The following is a 21,670-nucleotide window of genomic DNA, read 5'->3' as shown; positions in this document are numbered from 1 at the left end:
ATTTTGCTGATCATTCAGATTTTGTTACTTTCATTGAACCAATAATATTAAATTAGTCTTATTTGTCAAAAAAAATCCACATAAACAAAGATCATTCTGGTTTTGGCTGGGTTTACAGTCTTATAACTTTCATGTCAAACTCTGACGTCTTAAAGTATGTAGCAGAGTCAAATGCAAAACTCATCCAATCAGTAAACCCAGAGAAAAATGTATGCTGACAATTCTGAAGACATTTCTATTTTACTTTACCATAATTTTAAAGCCAGCTTATTTATTAAAGATTACTAAATTTATATTAACTTAAAAAGTATTTGACCTTAATTGATGTATGAGTACTCATTTACTTATAAGCCAAGTGGGTAGTATGTCAGACATAACATAAATACATATAAACATATTTAAACATGTATACTCTCTCACACACACACACCTGCACACATACCCCCCAATACCTTTTACTTCAGAACTCAAGACATGAGACAGTATCATAAACTCATCAGTCTATAAAAGATAACCGAATCCAAATTATGACCAAATCCAAATTATGATAACTGAATCAAAATTGTGACCCCTTCACACGACTAAACTTTATTTGCCCTAATAGGTAATTCAATGAAGGCTGTGAACCAAAATTTTAGGTAAAGCAGTTTTCATAGCAGTTTCATTTTTTTTAAATCATAGTCAGTTTTATTCTAGTTCTTCAAAATTTATAGTCAATATGTTGTTTCCAAAATGTAAGTCACCCTTTATATAATAGTTTTATTATTTCATCTTTTTTTTTTTTTTTTTTTTTTGAGACGGAGTTTCGCTCTTGTTACCCAGGCTGGAGTGCAATGGCGCGATCTCGGCTCACCGCAACCTCCGCCTCCCAGGTTCAGGCAATTCTCCTGCCTCAGCCTCCTGAGTAGCTGGGATTACAGGCACACGCCACCATGCCCAGCTAATTTTTTGTATTTTTAGTAGAGACGGGGTTTCACCATGTTGACCAGGATGGTCTCGATCTCTTGACCTCGTGATCCACCCGCCTCGGCCTCCCAAAGTGCTGGGATTATAGGCTTGAGCCACCGCGCCTGGCCCTATTTCATCTTTCTTTTATAGTTTTTTCTTCTTTTCCTTATGGTTCTTCAGTAGAATCCAGAATCTTGAGTTGCCCAGTTAGGAGCCTTGGACCTGCTATTCTGATTAAGTTTCTTCTCAATATTCATGGCCAGCATCTAGCTTCTAAAAGAAAAACTTTTGGCCTTTTCAATCACTTGCTAATAAGGTGAGACTGCACTGCTACCCACAACCACATGACCTAATTTAGAATCAATCTTGGGATCCAGTCTTGCATTTCTAATCAAATTTACAATACACCTTTCAGCTTCTTTTGGAGTCATGTTCAATTTATCTGCCAACATGTTAATGCTGATACAGTGGTGGACGTGACAGAAAGTCTCAAATATGAAGATGGGCATTTTCAACGAAATCCTCAAGACAAGCCACCAAGAAGAAGTCATTCACAAGCACTGACTCAAATTCCCTCAGCTTTTTCTGAGCCCCATCAAAGTCAAAATTAACATATAAGCATTCAACACATTCTGCAATTGGGTCTTTAAATGTGTAAGACACCTGTTGAATAACTTTAACTAGATCTTTTAGTATCTGCCGATATCATCAAACATTCTTGTTTGTTATGACCGCTGTAGTCATATAGCGAAGAACATGTGGACACATTGTCTGAGCTGTATTAAGATACTGTGGCTAGTAAAGGAAGAGATCAATAATATTATCACGACCTTTGGGGTGACTGAAGAAAACAAACAGAGACCAGTGAATGAGCCACGTTCTCTGCTGAAGAGACTGGAGTGGAGAACTCATAGAATTATTATCTATGGTCTCTTTTCAATTATAAGATCTTTCATGGCTGCATCCCAATTTTGCATCAAGATTTCAGAGGCCAGCTTTCCCCAGAGGGAACTTAAAGCATTTCTATCTGTTGCTGGGACTAACACTTTAAGAAAATTAAGATATTCTGCTACTTCTGAGTAGTTTCTACACTCATACTGGAATTTTGCATATCTATAGAGCGTATCTAAATATTCCTGCCTAAAACCATGCTTGTCCACCAGGTAGTCAAAGGGCATCCTACCATCCCTGGTTGACTGCATTTGCCTTGTAGTTTATGGATCTTCAAACATTTTCACAATTGGTTCTGTTTCTGCCTGAAGCTGTTTCAAGTTGCACAACAACTATGGTTCTTTTCTCTCTCAAAGCCTGAGGAATATCAACAGAATAAAGGTTTTCGTATATATCCATAGCAAAGTCTACCATGTTGGTATCACTAAGAAGGTCCAATTACCTTATAATAAATCCCTTTCATTATATATCTCCTTTACAGAGAGACTAGATGCCAGAAAGGAGCAGAAAGACTAGATGCCAATCCAAAAAGTGAGCAATGTGAGTAGTCAAGTTGTACCCCGCCACCTTGCCAAAGAAAAGCAGCAGTTTGATTTTTTAAAAACCTCGCTTATCCCCTTTTTTCTTCAGTTTCGAATGAGTTTCTAACATGTACAATTTAGCTAGAATTGTCTGAACTGTGTAAGAAAAACAAAATCCCCATGGAGCCTTGAATTAGCAGTACCATACTCAGTGAGTTTTATTTCAACACCAGTAGTTTCATAACAGTAGATTCAAAGCAAGCAGAAAAGAAAAGAGAGAAATAGAGAGCTTCAGAAGATCTGCTTAACTATAGTTGAAGGTGAAGCATTTGAGCTCTGAATATTTCTTGCTGTAATTTGCCCATCGGTTTGTAAAGGTGCACAAGCATGAGTCATAATTTGTAACCAGCTGGAGTCCTAGGAAACCAGCAGGCCTTTGAACTTTCCTTTTTTTGGACACATAAGCTGCAGGAGTTCCTACCCTTTCTCCCTTTTGTCTACTTTCTCCACCAAATCCCCTATTCGAATGTCTCTTTCTAATTGCAGCTCCTCCCTTAACTTTTGTATCTATTTTTCCTGCTTTAACCATTTCTCAGTAGCGAGCCTTACCACAGCAACAGCACATTTGCTATCCTTATTGTACTTCAACATCTTATGTCCTTGCACTACATGCTTTTTCCTACTGGAATTTTCCAAGTGTCCCTGTACTCATGCAGCAGCAGCCCACAAAGGTTGAGCAGTTGGCAACTTCACCCCACATGGATGCTGTCGACCACCCTGGGATTCCCACTGCAGACACCCCTTCCTGAATCTTCCTTTGGTCTCTTAGATTCCTGTGATGCCAACTATTACACAAAAAACCTAGGATTGTATAGAAAAAATTATCTCCAAAACTGGGAGGGAGCTGAGAGAACCAAAAATGACTCAGACAAGTTCAGATTGGCAAGTGGATGGGTTTATTAGGACTTACATACAGGGAATTTCCCAACAGTAGCAGGACAGCTCTAGAGATCTGTGCCACTTCCCATCTCTAAACTGCATTTAAGTTAATTTTCTGGCTCTTTGCCTTCTGTGTTTAAGCAATGAGACCGTTTATTTATTTATTTATTTATTTGGTAGATCCCCAGATACTCTCCATGATGTTTGGGTTCTCAGAAACACAAACATCATGGAGAGTATCTGAATACTCCTTGGCTAGGCATCATGGCCTTGGCTCACAGCCTGGCCATCCAAGTTCAAGCAGTGGACACACACCATTCAGTAATCTGGTGAAGGATCTGTCAAATTATAGTTGGCTTCCTTTCTTTTATTTACTTTCTTTTTTTTTTTTTTTTGAGAATGGGTCTCACTCTGTCACTCAGGCTGGATTGCAGTGGTACAATCATAGCTCATTGCAGCATTCATCTCCAGGCTCATGCAATCCTCCTGCTTCATCCTTCTGAGTAGCTGCACCTATAGCTTCATGCCACTATGCCTGGCTAATTTTTTTCCCCAACTTTTAGCAGAGATGAGGTCTTACTATGTTGCCCAGGCTGATCTCAAACTCCTGAGCTCAAGCAATAATCCCACCTCAGCCTCCCAAAGTGCTGAAATTACAAGTGTGAGCCACCAGTGCCCATCCAGCTTATTTTCTAATGCTGGCTCCTCTTACGTTTTCAAAATGACATTCAGCATTCCAGTTACATCAGAAGCAGACACTCATGCCTAGAGACAGAAAAAGTCATGTCTGTGTCTTATATACCCTGGTAATTGCAAGGAAAACCTTCCTAGAAGCACTCCAGCAGACTTTTCCTCCTGTGTCACTGTCCAGAATTGTCCAAGCCTAAACCATTCCTTTAACAAGAAAAATGAGGCTAGATCAATCAAGTGACTCAGTCTCCCCTGATGGACATAGCCGCTTGGAAAAGGTCAACAAAATTGTGTTCTGATAGTAAGGACAGAGAAGAGAGTGTAGTTATTGGGCCCAAGGGCCGAAGTGATGATCATGGTTTCCATTTTACCATAACCCTGACTCATACCTTATCTGGTGGGTTCACCCAACCTTAGTCCCAGAGGATCCAGGTCCTTAGTGGTCTCATCCTCACTGGGTTGCTTCAGTTCCCCACTGTCCAGTAATATTAGAGATATGAATACTAGGAGACACCTTAGTGAATACCTGAGATTCAAGACATAGTCTTCCTTGGTGCCTTTGTGGAGCAATAACCAATTTCCCCACGGTAGTTAGAATTAATCACCCCAACTAGTACAATGACCCCCTTTCTAACTGTTGATTTAGTGATCTGAAGACTCCAAAATAGCCAGGTCGTAGTTTCAGCTTCCCAATAAATACAATTGTGACCATGTCATCTGGGGAAAGTATCAATCCCTCGGGCACTAGGGCCTCCAAACCCACCAAGTCCAATGCTGTAGAGACAATATGATAAAGACAAGGTTGTAGAGAAAAAAACTCTTCAAGAGAATTAGGAATAATACAAGAGCCACTCCTACCTCGGCTCCTTGGTTCACAGGCCCACGCATTCTGAATATTGAGTAGATGGCAACATATAATGGTGACTGGGTTGAGTCCTACACCACATCCTTACAGGAGTTTTCTCTCAGCCAGTACCACAATTGACCCTTCTGCATACTTTCCTCCATCCTATCAAACTAGCTTTTCCTGATGGGCAAGATCAGTTAATTCCATGGGCATGACTCTGTTGCCACACTTCCTTCATAAGAAAATTACTTTCTTGCTCAAAGATATTTGTGATATATGGTGATAAAATAAGGCATTCTCTAAGCCCATGAATTGTGGCACTAATAGAAGCTTTCCAAGCAGGGAGGGTAAACCTGTACCTGGAATATGCATCTATTCCCATGATGACAGATCACTCTTCTCTCTATAATGAAGGGAATCTAGTATAATTAAACTGCCACCAGATAGTTGACTAATCTGTCAAGGGAACAGTGTCATACTGGGGTCCCCGCAATGGCCTCTGTTATAAGCAGATTAATCACTCCATAGTGGCAGTAACTGAATTATCCTTGACAAGTAGAAGCCCACGTTGTTGAATCTACTCTTAGCCTGCATTTCTGTTGTCACGTGGGCCCACTGAGCAAGCACTAGAGTGACTGGGTAAAGAGGCTGATTGACATCTGCAGGACAGATCTTGTGTAACTATCAGGATGGATGCCCTCTGCTGGGCAGTATGATAGTTCACAGATATTTTCACAATCTGGGCAATTTTAAGAATCCATCCATACTTCTCCCACTGACTTCCTTATCTCAAATCCTCTTCCTTCCAAGTCATTGACCAACCTATTCACTACTGTGCATAAATCAGTGCAGATCCATACCTCAGGTCAATTCATCTTCCTGAAAAGGAAGACAACCAGATGTACTATTCAAAGTGATATCCACTGGGAGAATTTCTCCTCCTCACTATCTTTCAGGGCCATCCCATTATGGTGTGGGCATATAATTCTGTGGCTGTCCGCTTCAAGTTAGTGCTAGCATATCATAACCAGGCCTAAACTTTTTCTTCCTCTGCTAAATGGCATGAGCCTACAGATAACGAGTTGAAAAACAACAGGTGGCAAAGAAGTAAGGGCAGGTTCAATGAACATTTGTTTCATGTGATTTACTTGTGTCTTCCAGATCATCTCAGGCCACATTAGTGTATAGTCTTGCGTTTGACAATGGAATTCTGCTGCCCATGTTCAACAAATGACCCAACAAATTAGGTTAACACCCAATTTCTTTTTTTTTCTTTTAAATTTTCCTTTAAGTTCTGGGATACCTGTACAGAACGTGTAGGTTTATTCCAGGTATACGTGTTCCATGGTGGTTTCCTGCACCTATTAACCTGTCATCTAGGTTTTAAGCCCCACATGCATTAGGTATTTGTCCTATTGCTCTCCCTCCTCTTCCCCCCTCAACCCCTGACAGGCTCTGGTGTGTGATGTTCCCCTCCCTGTGTCCATGTGTTCTCATTGTTCAACTCCCATTTACCATTGAGAACATGAAGGGTAACACCCCATTTCTAAAGAGCAGTTCATGTCACATAGTTACTTAGTATCCTATGGTCAGGTGTCTAGCCTCTACTAAGGCCTAGTAGCAAATCAAGAGTAGCCTTTCAAATGCACAATAGCTGTCAGCCGATAAGGGCATATTCTTATACCAAAATCCTAGGAGTCTGCATTGGGATTCTGCTACTGGGCTTGCAACAGACTCCATACACTACCCTATTTACCATTGGGTCTGCTGAATCCTAAAGCCTAAGTGTCAGGGCAGCTTGCATCATAGCCTGGACTTTCTGTGGGGCTTTATGTTGTTCTAAGTCATATGAACAAGGTGGCAGTCATACAGGCAACATGGGTCAAAGAGTACAAATGCAGTATATTGTCTCAAAATACAAATAAGCCAAACAAACACTGTGCATCTTTGAGGTGGATGATATAAGGTAGAGCACCAGAACTCCACTTTGTTGTCAGAAATTTCAGGTTTGTGTCAGTTTCCTGAAGCGGATTTATCTCTCATTCTCTGGTATGAAGGGTATTTTAAAAAGTATGTAGGGTGGTTGCTACTTCCTGCTCACAAGGTCCAATTTGCATAATGTTATCAAGATAAAAGACTACCATGATATTCTATTGGATATCAAGGAAACAAAGGTCCCTCTGGAATGACGCTCTATTATAGAACAAAAGTCTTTAAATATCCCTGAGGTGATACAATGACAGTGAGGTTGCAATCATATGAAAGCAAACTGCTTCTGATTATTTTTGCTTATGGGAATTGGCAAGGAAGCTACATTCTAGTTTTCAAGTCAATAGCTACCTTCTAGGTGCCAAGAGCTGTGCTGATTTGCTCTAGTAAAGATCCCACATGTGGAAACACAGTTATGATTGGCATCAACATTTGATTAAATTTTTAATAATCCAAAGACATTTTCCAAAACTAATTTGGCTATTACATGAGCCAAGATGAGTTAAAAGGAAAAGACTTGTAGCTTTCATATCTTTAATGGTGGCACTAATCTCTGTAATGTCCCCAGTAATCAAGTTTGATTTTGGTATTCTACTTTGGCATGAAGAAGAAGTTAGCTAGGGAGGTTACACTTGTCCCTACCAATCATAATAGCTCTCTATAAACTTAATGTAGGAATTCTGCTACTCAGTATATCTATACTCACATGTATTTTGGGACTGGAAAAATAACACCAGAATGGAACTTTAGTCCCACTGCCCCACTATGAAATGGATCAAAACCAAGACTACACTTGACTTTTTAAAATATCTATCTTAATCACTGGAATTTTGGTGGTATTTTGAGGCTGCAGAGATTAGTATTCAGAGCCAATATGAATTACCCTCCAGAAAGTACTAGAATCTCCCATTCCTTAGTTTACAATCACCCTGGTAAAAGGCTACAAATGCCGCTGGAAATGGCCTTACAGAAAAGTCACCATTTATACCTAACTGCTTTATGGGACTCTTCCTTAAAGACATCTGGCCTCACCCTTAATTAAGGCATTCCAGGTTTGTGAACTGGGTTTATGTCTAGGATTCAGGTAATATGGCTTGAATCTCTATTACAGTGATTTCAGTTAGGTTTCTACCTATCAGTCCCAGGATTTTTCCACCTACATATGTCAAACAGCACTTCAGTAGGCTGATGGTTTTATTCATTCCTATAGACTCAGGGATCAATAGGATACTACTACCTATCCCTGCAGTCAAAACATCCCAACTTTCACTGCTTCCTGAAGGTTATTACAGTAACTGTGCTAAACATGTCTTTGACAGTTGAGCCACCTGGCCTCTACCAGAATATAAAATCATGGGTCCCAGTTTCATTGTGGGCTCTGTGGGCTCCCGATCATCATCTCTAATCTACAGGGGGCAGCCATAAAAGAATTTACCAAGGGTATCTGTTCTCCGTCATTCAATGTCTTGATAAGAGTAAATTCTATGGGCCCTCTGGGCATGGTATGAATAGAGTATGACTAAGCAGAATGACTATAATAGAGAAAATCCAACATTCCCATCTCCCTAAACCTTGAGATTCTTTCTTCTACAGTATGCCAGGGAAATTCTGGTGTCTCAGCACATAGATTGTAAGCTATTGTTGAGGACAAGCTTCTAGTAACCCACTTAGAAAGACTTCTAGACACTCAAGTCAACACAGCAAGTCTGAATCCAAGGTAAGTATTTACCAAGATCCTACAAATTCTTCAGTGTATAAGCTCTCCTCCAAGAGCACGCCATGTACTTACCCATCAGGGCTATACAGAAACTCTTTCTTCTAACTCATGTTTAAAGTTCTAAGCCTCATTCATAACTGCTCAGATGCCCCCATCCCATGTCATAGGTCCTAGGCCTTCTCCACCAGGTCCTATGCTCTTACCTTAACTAGGTCTCACATTTAATTAACATTGCTCTGGACTTGATCCTCAGCTATATCTTCTCCTCAGCTATAAGAGATAATGGATTTCTTCAAAGCTGTCAAGGAAATTTTCTGATTTTCTATTCATGTCTTTTATTTGGAATTCAAGGCTATTTGTCTTTTTTTCCATGTACTTTCACAGAAGCAATCAGAAGAGCCAAATGATACAACAATTTTAGTAAACCTCATTGTCATAGCAGCTAATTGCTAGAGATTGATCTTTCAGTCTTGTGCCCTACACTGACACTCCATTTCATGCCACTACCAATAGTTTGAGCAACTGTGATACCACTTCATGCCATAGAATACCACTGTTTCATTTTCCTTGGCAAGTAGTTTATGTAAGTAATCATCAGATATGTGAGTAATACCATCCTAGAAAGCCATTTTTGAAAGTCTCTTTTCTGAGACTAATTCTAATCCCTATAACTTTATCAATCAGGTTTCTGGGGAGAAAAAGCACAGAGAAAGAATAGCATAAAAGAACCATTTACAAAAATCAAAGCTGGCACAGTGGTGCACACCTGTAGTCCCAGCTACTTGGGAGGCTGAGGTAGGTGGATTGCTTCAGGCTGTGGTACAGTATGATAGCACTTGTGAATGGCCACTGCATTGTAGCCTGGGCAACAGAGCAAGACCTCATCTCTAATAAATAAATAAATGATTAAAAATGAGTACAGGGTTAAGGGAACCACCATAGATAGCAAGGAATCCTCAGGCTGGCAACAGTGGAAAGCCATTATTATCCTTGCTTTGGAGAGACAAAGAAAAGGAAAGCTTATTGGAATCCTGCAAGAGCTATCCAGCTGTAGGATAGGATCCCAGCCAAGCATTGTGGCTTTTCCTGCTCCTAACACTAGTCTACATGAGGTATGGGCAAACTTTGGGCACCCTTTTAGATATACCTATTATTGTGTGAGGAAACCAATAAGGAACAGCATAAGATTATTTGTAATCTGCTATCTTTCCTTAGCTATTCAATTTGTAGATAAAATCAATTTGTGAGTTGAATACAGAAATCCTTCTACCAATTTTCACATAAAACTTAAAACCACTCCAAGAATAAAAGTTAAAATAAACAGCTTTGTAACTGTATTAGTCCATTTTCATGCTGCTAATAAAGACACACCCAAGACTGGGCAATTTACAAAATAGAGAGGTTTAATTGGACTTACAGTTCCACGTGACTGGGAAAGCCTCACAATCATGGCAGAAGGCAAGGAGGAACATGTCACATCTTACATGGATGGTGGCAGGCAAAGAGAGGGCTTATACACGGGACACCCCCTTTCTGAAACAGAGTCTCACTTTGTCTCTAGGCACCAGGATGGAGTGCAGTGGCATGATCTCGGCTCACTGCAACCTCTGCCTCCTGGGTTCAAGCAATTCTCCTGCCTCAGCCTCCCAAGCAGCTGGGACTAGAGGCCCGTGCCACCATGCCCAGCTAATTTTTATATTTTAGTAAAGATGGGGTTTCACCATGTTGGCCAGGATGGTCTTGATCTCTCGGCCTCATGATCCACCCACCTCAGCCTCCCAAAGTGCTAGGATTACAGGCATGAGCCACCACACGCAGCTGGGAACACCCATTTTTAAAATCATCAGATCTTATGAGACTTATTCACCATCATGAGAACAGCATGGGAAAGATTTGCCCCCATGATTCAATTACCTTCCCATAACATGTGAAATTTTAGATGAGATTTGGGAGGCGACACAGCCAAACCATATCATTCAGCCCCTGGTCCCTCCCAAATCTCACGTCCTTACATTTCAAAACCAATCATGGCTTCTCAACAGTCCCCCAAAGTGTTAACTCATTTCAGTGTTAACTAAAAAGTCCACAGTCCAATGTCTCATCTGAGACAAGACAAGTCCTTTCCACTTATAAGCCTGTAAAATCAAAAGCAGGTTAGTTACCTCCTAGATACAGTGAGGGTACAAGCTTTGGGATAAATACAGCCCTTCCATATGTGAGAAATTAGCCAAAACAAAGGGGCTACAGCCCCATGCAAGTCTAAAATCCAGCAGGGCAGTTAAATCTTAAAGCTCCAAAATGATCTCCTTTGACTCCATGTCTCACATCCAGGTCACACTGATGCAAGAGGTTAGTTTCCTTGGTCTTGGGCAGCTCCACCCCTGTGGCTATGCAGGGTACAGCTTCCCTCTGGGTGTTTTTATGGGCTGGTGCTGAGTGTCTGCAGCTTTTCCAGGTGCACAGTGCTAGCTGCCAGTAGATCTACCACTCTGGGGTCTGGAGGACAGTGGCCTTCTTCTCACAGCTCCACTAGGCAGTGCTCGAGTAGGGACTCTGCGTGGGGGCTCAGACCCCACATTTCCCTTCCATACTGCCCTAAAGAGGTCCTTCATGAGAGCCCTGCCCCTGCAGAAAACTTCTGCCTGGACATCCAGACATTTCCATACATCTTCAGAAATCTAGGCAGAGGCTCCCAAACCTCACTTCTCAACTTCTGTGTACTAGCAGGCTCAACACCACATGGAAGCTGCCAAGGCTTGAGGCTTGAACCCTTTGAAGCCGTGGCCCTAGCTCTATATTGGCCCCTTTTAGCCATAGCTGGAGCAGCTGGAATGCAGGGCACCAAGTCTCTAGGCTGCACACAGCACAGGGACCCTGGGTCAATGAAACCACTTTTTCCTTCTAGGCCTCCAGGCCTGTGATGAGGGTCTGCTGTGAAGACCTCTGACATGCCCTGGAGGCATTTTCCCCATTGTCTGGGGATAACATCCAGCTCTTTGTTACTTATGCAAATTTCTGCAGCCTGCTTGAATTTTTCCTCAGAAAATGGGATTTTCTTTTCCATTGTATTATCAGGCTGCGAAGTTTCCAAACTTTTTTTTTTTTTTTTTTGAGACAGAGTCTCGCACTGTCGCCCAGGCTGTAGCGCAGTGGTGCAATCTCAGCTCACTGCAATCTCCACCTCCTGTGTTCAAGCAATTCTCCTGCCTCAGCCTCCCCAGTAGCTGGGACTACAGGCATGGGCCGCCATGTCCAGCTAGTTTTTTTTTTTTTTTTTTTTTTGTATTTTTAGTAGAGACAGGGCTTCACCATGTAGGCCCAGATGGTCTTGATCTCCTGACCTTGTGATCTGCCTGCCTTGGCCTCCCAAAGTGCTGGGACTACAGGTATGAGCCACCACATCCAGCCTGGTTTCCAAACTTTTATGTTCTGCTTCTCTTATAAAACGGAATGCTTTTAACAGCACCCAAGTTACCTCTTGAATGCTTTGCTGCTTAGAAATTTCTTCCACCAGATACCCTAAATCATCCCTCTCAAGTTCAAAGTTCCACAAATCTCTAGGGCAGGGGCAAAATGCCACCAGTGTCTTTGCCAAAACACAACAAGAGTCATCTTTGTTCCAGTTTCAACAAGTTCCTCATTTCCATCTGAGACCACCTCAGCCTGGACCTTATTGTTATATCACTATCAGCATTTTTGCCAAAGCCATTCAACAAGTCTCTAGGAAGTTCCAAATTTTCCCACATTTTCCTGTTTTCTTCTGAGCCCTCTAAACTATTCCAACCTCTGCCTGTTACCTGGTTCCAAAGTCGCTTCCACATTTTTGGGTAACTTTTCAGCAACACCTCCCTCTACTGGTACTAATTTAATGTATTAGTCTGTATTCATGCTGCTGAAAAAGACAAACCTGAGACCTGGCAATTTACAAAAGAAAGAGGTTTAACTGGACTTACAGTTCCATGTGGCTGGGAAGCTTCACAATCATGGCAGAAGGCAAGAAGAGCAAGTCACATCTTACATGCATAACAGCAGGCAAACAGAGAGAGCTTGTGTAGGGGAACTCCTCTTTCTAAAACCACCAGGTCTCATGAGACATACTCACTGTCATGAGAACATCATGGGAAAGACTTGCTTTCATGATTCAATTACCTCCTACCAGGTCCCTCCCACAACATGTGGGAATTCAAGATGACATTTGGACATCTTGAATTGGGACACAGCCAAACCATTTCAGTAACGTACCTGATGATCAATTCAAACTGGATGAAAGGGATATCCACTGCCTTCCTCACCACTTCTTTTGTTTTTTTTTTTTTGAGATGGAGTTTTGCTCGTTGCCCAGGCTGGAGTGCAATGGCACGATCTCGGCTCACTGCAACCTCTGCCTCCCAGGTTCAAGCAATTCTCCGGCCTCAGGCTCCCAAGTAGCTGGGACTACAGGTGCCTACCACCACACCTGGCTAATTTTTGTATGTTTAGTAGAGATAGGGTTTCACCATATTGTCCAGGCTGGTCTCAAACTCCTCACCTTGTGACCCGCCCACCTCAGCCTCCCAAAGTGCTAGGATTACAGGTGTGAGTCACCATGCTGGTCTCTCACCTCTTCTTTTTAAAACTCTCATCATAATAACCTGATACTGATCCTGAATGAGCTACATGTTCTAATGCCATCCAGAACAAAATATATTAGAATTGCCCTATATTCGGAAAATATGGTGTATGCCTCAACAAACAAGTGGCCCTAATTAATAACACAATGGTTTAATAACAAGTATTTAAAAATCCAAATCATAATTGTGACAATGTCTTCCAACATTTATTTCTGTTTAACAGATCTATGGAGCAGTCAACTGATCACAGAGTTACATGTTGAAACTAGCTTATGTTGGCAGATTAAGCAGGAGATTACTATATTGCTTAAACCTGTATGTTCAATAGACTAAAGTCATTGTCCTTATGCTCTGTCCTATCACACTTGAAGGTTTAATTAGCCATTCTGTCTTGGATAATAAATTGTGAACCTTAACCTTATATAAGATAAAGCATTTTATGGCCCCCAATTCTTTTTTATTCTGCTTTGGCTGAAGTTAGAGCTGAAACTAGAGACCACAGATTACAGTTAGCATTTCACCAAAGAACTTTGAAAGAAGGGAAGTACATTACGAAGCATGTGGCAAACCATTATAGTTTGTTATACTGATAGAGTAAAAGCTGAAAAATATTTACGTGTCAGATAGAATGAAGACACTAAGAATGCATGACAATTAGGCTGGAAAGAAGGACCTATCAAGCCATATTTATTCTTATTCCATACTTTGTAATATGAAATTGGGTGGTTTGTAAGAAATTCTCTGGTTAGTTACCATGACATAAGTAACATATTATCATATCAACTTCAACCTTGAAATTATTTGCTTAATTGTTCAGGATGTAAAATTAAATTCACTCAGTATATATTTACTTTAAGTAAATTGAATTTGAATTTTTTTACAAAGCAACCTACTTCACTGATCTTGTTAAACTTAACCAGTATTTATTTATTTATTTATTTATTTATTTTTTGAGACAGAGTCACACTCTGTTGCCCAAGCTGGAGTGCAATGCTGCAATCTCACTGCACCCTCTGCCTCCCGGAGTCAAGCGATTCTCCCACCTCAGCCTCCCTAGTAGCTGGGATTACAGGCATGCGCTACCAAGCCCAGCTAAATTTTGTATTTTTAGCAGAGACAGGGTTTCACCATATCGGCCACATTGGTCTCAAACTCCTGATCTCGTGATCCACCCCCCTCAGCCTCCCAAAGTGCTGGGATTACAGGCTGAGCTACTACGCCCAGCTGACTCAACCAGTATTTTTTAAATCCTTAAGATTCTTTTGGAGTTAGTATAAAACAAATGTTTTCCTCTTTGCATGAATTGTGGTACAAGTAAAATAATGATTATAGCAGACACATTTTTGAACCACCACATAAAATCTTGACTTTTTCCATGCTATCTGCCTCTAGGTTGATGTTGAAAGCATATGGATCTGCCATCACTTGCAACATAAAATATCTGTACTCCAGGGTCTTGTTGAAACCTATGACCTCAAACATTTTATTGCCTACTTCAATTTAAATGCTGTATTTCAAGAATAACATGCTTAAAGGTTTGTCAGGATATTTATCCTTGTCTCAAAGTGGGCATTCCATTTCTACTTTATGAAGAAGGCTCATTAAATAAATTTTTTGAAGTCTTCACATGAGGAAAATACGTGCCTCTTTCTTGATCAGTTGGTTATTCTTCACTGGTTATTCAAAACACTGTAAACTCCTCTGCTTGGGCCAGGCGCATGGCTCACGTCTGTAATCCTAGCACTTTGGGAGGCCAAGGTGGGGGCAGATCACCTGAGGTGAGGAGTTCGAGACCAGCCTGACCAACATGGAGAAACCCTGTCTCTACTAAAAATACAAAATTAGTCAGGCATAGTGGCACATGCCTCCAACCCCAGCTACTCAGGAGGCTGAGGCAGGAGAATCGCTTGAACATGTGAGGCAGAGGTTGTGGTGAGCTGAGATCAGGCCATTGCACTCCAGCCTGGGCAACAAGAGCAAAACTCCATCTCAAAAAAAAAAAAAAAAAGAAAGAAAGAAAGAAAAGAAAAGAAAAAGAAAAAATTCCTCTGCTTGGCCAATTTGTTGCATTGTTCTGGTTTTGTATTTTCCTTCTCTTAAACTTCATACTGGTTTGCCCACCTATTTTTATCTCGTTTCATAGTGTTTTCTGTAGGCTGCCTAAAATTCTCTTGAGTAATCCAAGTATAAACATGTAAGAATAAATATATTTCAGACTAAAGGATAAATACTTATAGGGCAAGAGGAAAAAAATCCCAAATGAATCTATGACAGTAAACAAGTACTAAGATACCAATAGAACATTTGAAGAGATTTTGAGTCATCGAAGCCAAAAGTATGTGCCCACCAAAACAAGTGCCAAGAATCTTTGAAAGAAGGAACTGTTCTTCAACAATTTTTTCAATGCAGCAAACACATAGGCTTTGTCCATGGAGCAAGTAAGTCTGGGCTTACTTATCTTCCCCAAATAAGTGCCCTTTGTGTGTGGAGCACAAGAAAATACATATATTCCCTGTCCTGTTAAGGTGCGAATTTAATTTCTACATTATACAATTATCGACAATAAGGAGGATATTTCTCAAGAACAGAATTAAAAATAGGATGTTCAAAGCCACATGCCAACATCTCCAACTTGCTCTTTTGTGATGTTTCAGTCACTAAATGCAGTGGCTGAGTGTCATCTGGCATTTCTGTTCAAAATCTCTATGAGGCTCTGGAAATAACTTAGCCAGTATAAGGTAACACTGGCAACTTACTTTGTACCTTCAGAGCAAGACTAGAACTGAAACTGCAAAACAGCTTGTGAAATATCAGCCAAATTACTTCCCCGAACTCCTGTTCCATATATGCTGTGCACTGTTAAGTATTTTAAAACCTCTTATATTCGATAACCCTCTTTACAAGCCTGTAAAACGCTTTATAAACACTTTCTTGGGTGTCAGATGCAAAATCTTATCCTCTTCAAGCTGCAGATAAGGATATTGAGATGTTGCCAAATATGCTGTTTTGTCCCAGAGCACACACTGAGAAGGTGGTAGAACCAGAACCAGTCTCTGACCCCTGACTTTGTTTTACTTTTGCGGAACTCCTGATCTCATTAAAGGTGCAATACCCGCGGTGAGACTCTGCTGGTACCCAACAGGGACAAAGGCCATTGAGCAGTTTTAGGAATTCAGGATTTCAGAAATGTCTCAGAAGAACTAAGTAGAAGACAGGTTGTGCAGGTGTGCAGTGCAGCCTCAAACTGGTACCACCGGGAATGGTTTGCAAAACAGGAAGGTGCAGTAGGGTGTGCCGAGACTTAGTTAACCTGGCAGTCCCCACCTCCTTCCCCGGCGCCCCGCTGCCAGGTTACTTCTGGCCCAGTGCCCTTAACGTACCTTTTCCGTGTGGAACTTGGAGGCTGCGTTCCCATTGCCCTTCTTCCTCTACCCGTCACCCTCCAGGCCTACCTGACAAATGTGCGGACGGTTTGGCCAAGACACGCCGGTCCACGAATGCCCAGGCGCGTCCCTTATTTCTGAGAGTGGGAGGGAGACAGCCCAGGCCCTCCAAGGACGCGCCCGGCTAGGGGGGCGCGGTGGCGCGGTGGGAGGGTGTCGTGTCCTCAGCAGGCCTCAGGGCGGCACTCTGGTCCCGCGGCCGGAGCGCTCGGGCGGGCCGCTGGGCGCCGACCCATGCTGGCCGGGAACGTGTCTCCCGGTGACGCAGCCCCGGGTGGGGAACGTGGTGCGGCGGCGGCGGCGACCGTACGCGCCTCCGCCGCCTCCGAGAGGACGCGGGGTGCAGCGGCTGAGTGGCGGCGGCGGCGTCTGGAGACCCGGAGCTGCCGGTCGGCGCGGGGGAGGGGAACGCGGGAGAGGTCTAGGAAGTAGGTCCCGGACTCCGCGCTCAACAAAGAGCGGGGCCGCCCCCATCAGGTACGGAACCGGCCCTGGGCCCCGGCACGCGAGGAGGCCCGGCCAGGCAGTTCGCGGGCGGCCGGGGTGGGGGAAGGGCCGCAGCCCGAACAAGGATACTGCGCGCCGGGGGCCCTTTCAGGCCCGTTTCTCTTCCACGGCCCCTGGCGGAGACGAAGGGAAGGGGCGGGGGCACGGGCCGCTCGGGGCCGTATCCCGCGACGCCGACCAGCCTTTGCTCGTCCTTCGTGCAGGCAGAGCTGCGGGCGGAGGCTCCATGTTGGGAAGCGGCGCCGTTCGTGCTCGTTAGCGGGAATCAGGGAGCCGCGGGCCGAGCCGGCGGGGGCCGGGCCCTAAGCGAAGATGGAGGCCCCGCTGCGGCCTGCCGCGGACATCCTGAGGCGGAACCCGCAACAGGATTACGAGCTTGTCCAGAGGGTCGGCAGCGGCACCTATGGGGACGTCTACAAGGTGAGTGGGGCTGGCCAGGCCCTTTTCCTGCTGTCGACTGGGTCCCGGGAATAGAAGCCACTTTCGGGCGAAGTACTGGGGCGAGGGGAGGATGCTTTTATTGTTGCCTCTTGGGGAGAAAGCGGCCGGAATCCCTTTTACTCGGTTCTGAGCACCCTGGACTCATAGCTTGTTCTAATCGCTACCAACAAGCAGAGCTAACCACACAGTTACAAACTGCTGTTGTACTTTTTTGTGGTTTAAAGGCTTTTTAATAAGGCCCATTTATGGTATTGAAGGGAGTTTGAATCTGCTTATGGAATTACACCGAAGGATGCTCTAGTGTTAGCGTGGAAAAATGAAGATAGTAGACAGGAAAGAGTATTGACATTTAGATATTTGCATTTAAAAAAAAACAAACTTGTTTTAATGGATGAGCTTGACCTAAAAAAGCCATACGAAACCCTGTCTCTGATCTTTAACTGTAAGCAAACTAATATTGGTGACATGTATGCAAATACTATCCGATATAAAAAGATGCTCTTCCTGGTGGAAGTTTCATCGGTTGTTTTTGGTTGACGATAGAAATACGATGTTAGCACGCTGGGTTTTGTTTTACTTTAGCGGTTTCTTTCAGGGATTTATAACATCCCATAACCATGAGTGGATATGAGCTGCTGTCTTTGTATTGTGCTCTTTTGTGTTATTTGGGACAAACGATGAGGGTGAGTTACTCCTAATTTAGAATTTTTAAAAACGTTGTGGAGAAGCAAACCGATTCCCCAAATCCGCTGAGTTCTTGAATTCAGAGGAAAGAGATTGATATTGCCTTATACATTTTGTTCTGTGTTCCAGAAAGGGAGCATTAGTGCAACCCACGAGTATTAAGGGCAAGTTCCTTTGCTTTTTTGCAGCAGCGTTGTTTATTGGATTTGATCATGATATGTATCCCATTGCGCCAAACAACAGTTCTGCATATCGCCTAAGTGGTTTTGTGCCATTCGGGTAATTAAGCAGTAAATTCCTCTGGGCTTATGTTGTTCTTTTGCACAGGTGGTTCCCCTCTTTCTACTTACTTGCGTTTAATTTCCTCTCTATTAATACTAACATTTCAAGGTGGCGATATTATAGCTCTAGCACTGTTTGATTCTCCTGCGATAAACTGTAATGGATAGGCTTTTTATTCCTTAAACAAGAATTTGAGTCTTCTGTACCAGGCACTGATAGAGGTACTGGGGTGTTGAATTGTGAGTAAGGTCCCAGCTCTTTAACTCAAAATGTTCAATGATTATAACAATCCTTTTCTTCTTTATGTAAAATGAGAGGTAGTTAACTTAGTTGTTTATCCAGGGATTAGCCATTTTGTGGAATGCTCTTTAGAAAATTGAAATTCCTATTTCCTTTCTTAATCTCGTTTTTTAGTCATCTTTGTCTATGATTCATTGTGTTAGACCAGTTCAATTTAGTTCATGTTAATTTACAATAGTATAAATTCTACTTGTTGTATATATTCTCTTCTCTCTACTACAATAAAAGTTTAAGAGTGTTTTCCGTACAGAGATCTTATAACTCCACCCTTTTTCTTCGTAGATATAGTAACTAAAGCGACTGTCTGGAGCAGGATTTTATTCATGCCGGTGAAAACAAAGCTTATATTTAAGGGGCAGCTAATGTCTGCCTTTTACCCTGTTGCCTTCCTGTCCTAGCCTCTTTCTGCAGTTCCCAAACTGAGGATCAGAAACTGAATATTCATCACACCCTACCTTCACCCCTCAACACGTGGTCCTCTACCTTCACAGTGTTGCTTCCCCTCACACTTACATGTATATTCATTGCACACTAGGCCGCTTCTGATTCTAAACATCCTTAAGGCATTCATAGCTCCTTGTCTTTTGTTTACCTTTGTTCTAATTACTTGGAATCACCTCTCACCCCTCCATTGCCACCAATTGCTGTAATACCTGTGCTTGAAAGCCTTACTCAGATGCTCCTGGGCAAGACCCAGTCCTTCCCCCTTATTTCCCAGCCTCATCTACCACTCTCCTTAGTCATGCTTTAGTGACCCTGGCTTACTTGCTGCTTCTTAAACATAATAACCATCTCCCTATCTTTGGGTCTTTGTTCTTGCTATTTCCTCTCTTCATAATGTGTCCCCTGCACCCTACCATATGGTTTGCTTCCTTCCTTCTTTATTTTACACCCTCTCCATCTTTTTTCCTGCTTTCTATTTTGCTTTGTACTTACCACCAACATAATGTTTTACTTATTTTTTCCTTGTTTATTATCTATCTTGATTCACTAAAATACTCCATGATGGCAGGGATTTTAACCTATTCACTGCTCTGTCTCTGATTATGCCTGGCAGAGTAAGTACTTCCTAAAAATCTAATAAATGAATGAATGAATATCAGACTTTGTCACCTAGTTCTCTGAGCATACGCTTTGACATCACAACACTAAGTTAGCATTTAATACTCATAAGTATTACTGTAATGCCATTTGCTTGATTGTTTGGAGACAGGGTCTGGCTCTGTCGCCCAGGCTAGAGGGCAGTGGCGTGATCTTGACTCATTGAAGCCTCAACCTCCTAAGCTGAAGTGATCCTTCCACTTCAGCCTCGCAAGTAGCTGGCACTACAGGTGTGCGCCACCATGTCTGGCTAATTTTTGTATTTTTTTAGGGAAGAGGGGTTCTTGCCATGTTGCCCAGGCTGGTCTCGAACTCCTGAGCTCAAATGACCTGGCTGCCTCAGGCTCCCAATCGGATTACAGGCATGGGCCACCACATCTGGCCCTGTAATGCTTTTTAGTGATACTCTGCTTATTTTTATTACAAATCTCAACTATTTGAGTTCTCTGGGGAAATATTTCTGAAAAACTATTTTATAGTATATCCATTATCAGTCATCTAAGTAAGTCCTATAGAATTTTGTCAGTTTACTGCAAATTAATTTTGTTAATTTACTCCTTAGTATGCCTAAAAACAGGTAACCTGAGTCTATAGTGCTGATATTTTTGAGCTCAATTAGAGTAATTTTACTATTTATCACTGTGTTTCTGATGAGCTGAAAATCCTAGAAGTTTTATAAGTATTTTCAATCTAGGATATAAACTAGTGAAATTACTACAGTAAAGAATAATGAAGGTAAATTAGCTATTGTTCTACTCAAATAATATCCCCATTTTTGTTTGATTGTTTTTTGTTTTTTTGAGATAGGGCCACACTCGTTAGGCTAGAGTGCAGTGGCACCATCAGCTCACTGCAGCCTTGAACTCCTGAGTTTAAGGGATTCTCCCACTTTAGCCTCCTGAGTAGCTGGGACTATGTGTGTGTGGCAACATGCCTGGCTAATTTTCTTTTTTTTTAATGTAAAGACAGGTTCTACTTGTGTTGCCCAAGCTGGTCTCAAACTCTTGACCTCATGTGATCCTCCTGCTTCAGGCTCCCGAAGGCCTGGGATTAATAGGTGTGAGCCACCAAGCCTGGACTTACCCCAACTTTTTTTTTTTTTTTCCACTCCTGCAGTATCTTTTGAAGCAGAAGCCTTAAAAGGACTATAGCTTTGAGATTCTTCGTGATCTATTTTTATGTTCATCAATACCATAGATCCTCTCTGAAGCTTCTATCTTTCCTGAGAATCCCCAAGACGGAGAGCTCAGTCTTATACTGGCTGTTCCCTGTTTGAAAGAAGAGGAGGAACATAAAGATTCTTCTAGATAAAAGGGGTGAATCATTGAGGGCAAGAGAATGAAATGGTAGAGGGAAAAGAAACACAAAAGAGAAAAGGAATGTGGTGGATGGTGGATTAAATTTCAACTGAGCAGCTTTTATTTGTAATTACTGTAAAAATTTAGATTTGCCAACAGGAAGGGTAAATCTGGAGATTTAGATTCTTGACTACCTTCTGATCACAATGATCTAGAGCAACTACAGCATCATGATAGAGTTCATAATCAGTAATACAAGCCATTTGGGCAGTCCTTAACCAAATATTTGTATCAAAATTGTTTCCAGCCTAGATTTCACAGAAGTTCTGGGAATCTGGTTTTTTATCTTTATTATTATTATTATTTTACCTTTCTTTTTTTTTTTTTTTTTTTTTTTTTTTT

General features: G+C 42.1%; 2 protein-coding genes and 1 pseudogene across 8 annotated transcripts in view; 1 reads left to right on the top strand and 2 right to left on the bottom strand.

The window, feature by feature from the left end:
• The window catches only part of ATL1 (atlastin GTPase 1), a 98,731-nt gene extending 81,840 nt beyond the window's left edge, over positions 1–16,891 (bottom strand). Inside the window, exon 1 of one of the 2 annotated variants that reach the window (XM_032244557.1) lies at positions 16,665–16,891. The gene's annotated coding sequence lies outside the window, so the exon portion shown is untranslated. Of the gene's footprint in view, positions 1–16,592 lie in introns of both variants that reach the window. The other variant, XM_032244556.1, reaches the window with a different exon arrangement.
• Positions 674–3,518, bottom strand: LOC116527564 (annotated as a pseudogene).
• Positions 16,892–16,961: 70 nt separating the features above from the next.
• Positions 16,962–21,670, top strand: part of MAP4K5 (mitogen-activated protein kinase kinase kinase kinase 5) — a 113,915-nt gene continuing 109,206 nt past the window's right edge. For 2 of the 6 annotated variants that reach the window (XM_032244554.1, XM_032244551.1), the window contains exons 1-2: positions 16,997–17,132; positions 17,366–17,582. Coding sequence is in view for 3 of the 6 variants with exons in the window: in XM_032244551.1 (XP_032100442.1) it covers positions 17,475–17,582 (108 nt within the window). In the remaining 3 variants the exon portion in view is untranslated. Of the gene's footprint in view, positions 17,133–17,362; positions 17,583–21,670 lie in introns of those variants that run through there. The other 4 variants (XM_032244552.1, XM_032244553.1, XM_032244549.1 and 1 more) reach the window with 3 other exon arrangements.

This window comes from Sapajus apella, unplaced genomic scaffold (genome assembly GCF_009761245.1).
Source record: "Sapajus apella isolate SASKATOON/1434 unplaced genomic scaffold, GSC_monkey_1.0 scaffold55, whole genome shotgun sequence".
Lineage (NCBI taxonomy): Eukaryota > Metazoa > Chordata > Mammalia > Primates > Cebidae > Sapajus > Sapajus apella.
Note: the sequence above shows the minus strand (reverse complement) of the source record. Positions and strands in the feature narration are given on the sequence as shown.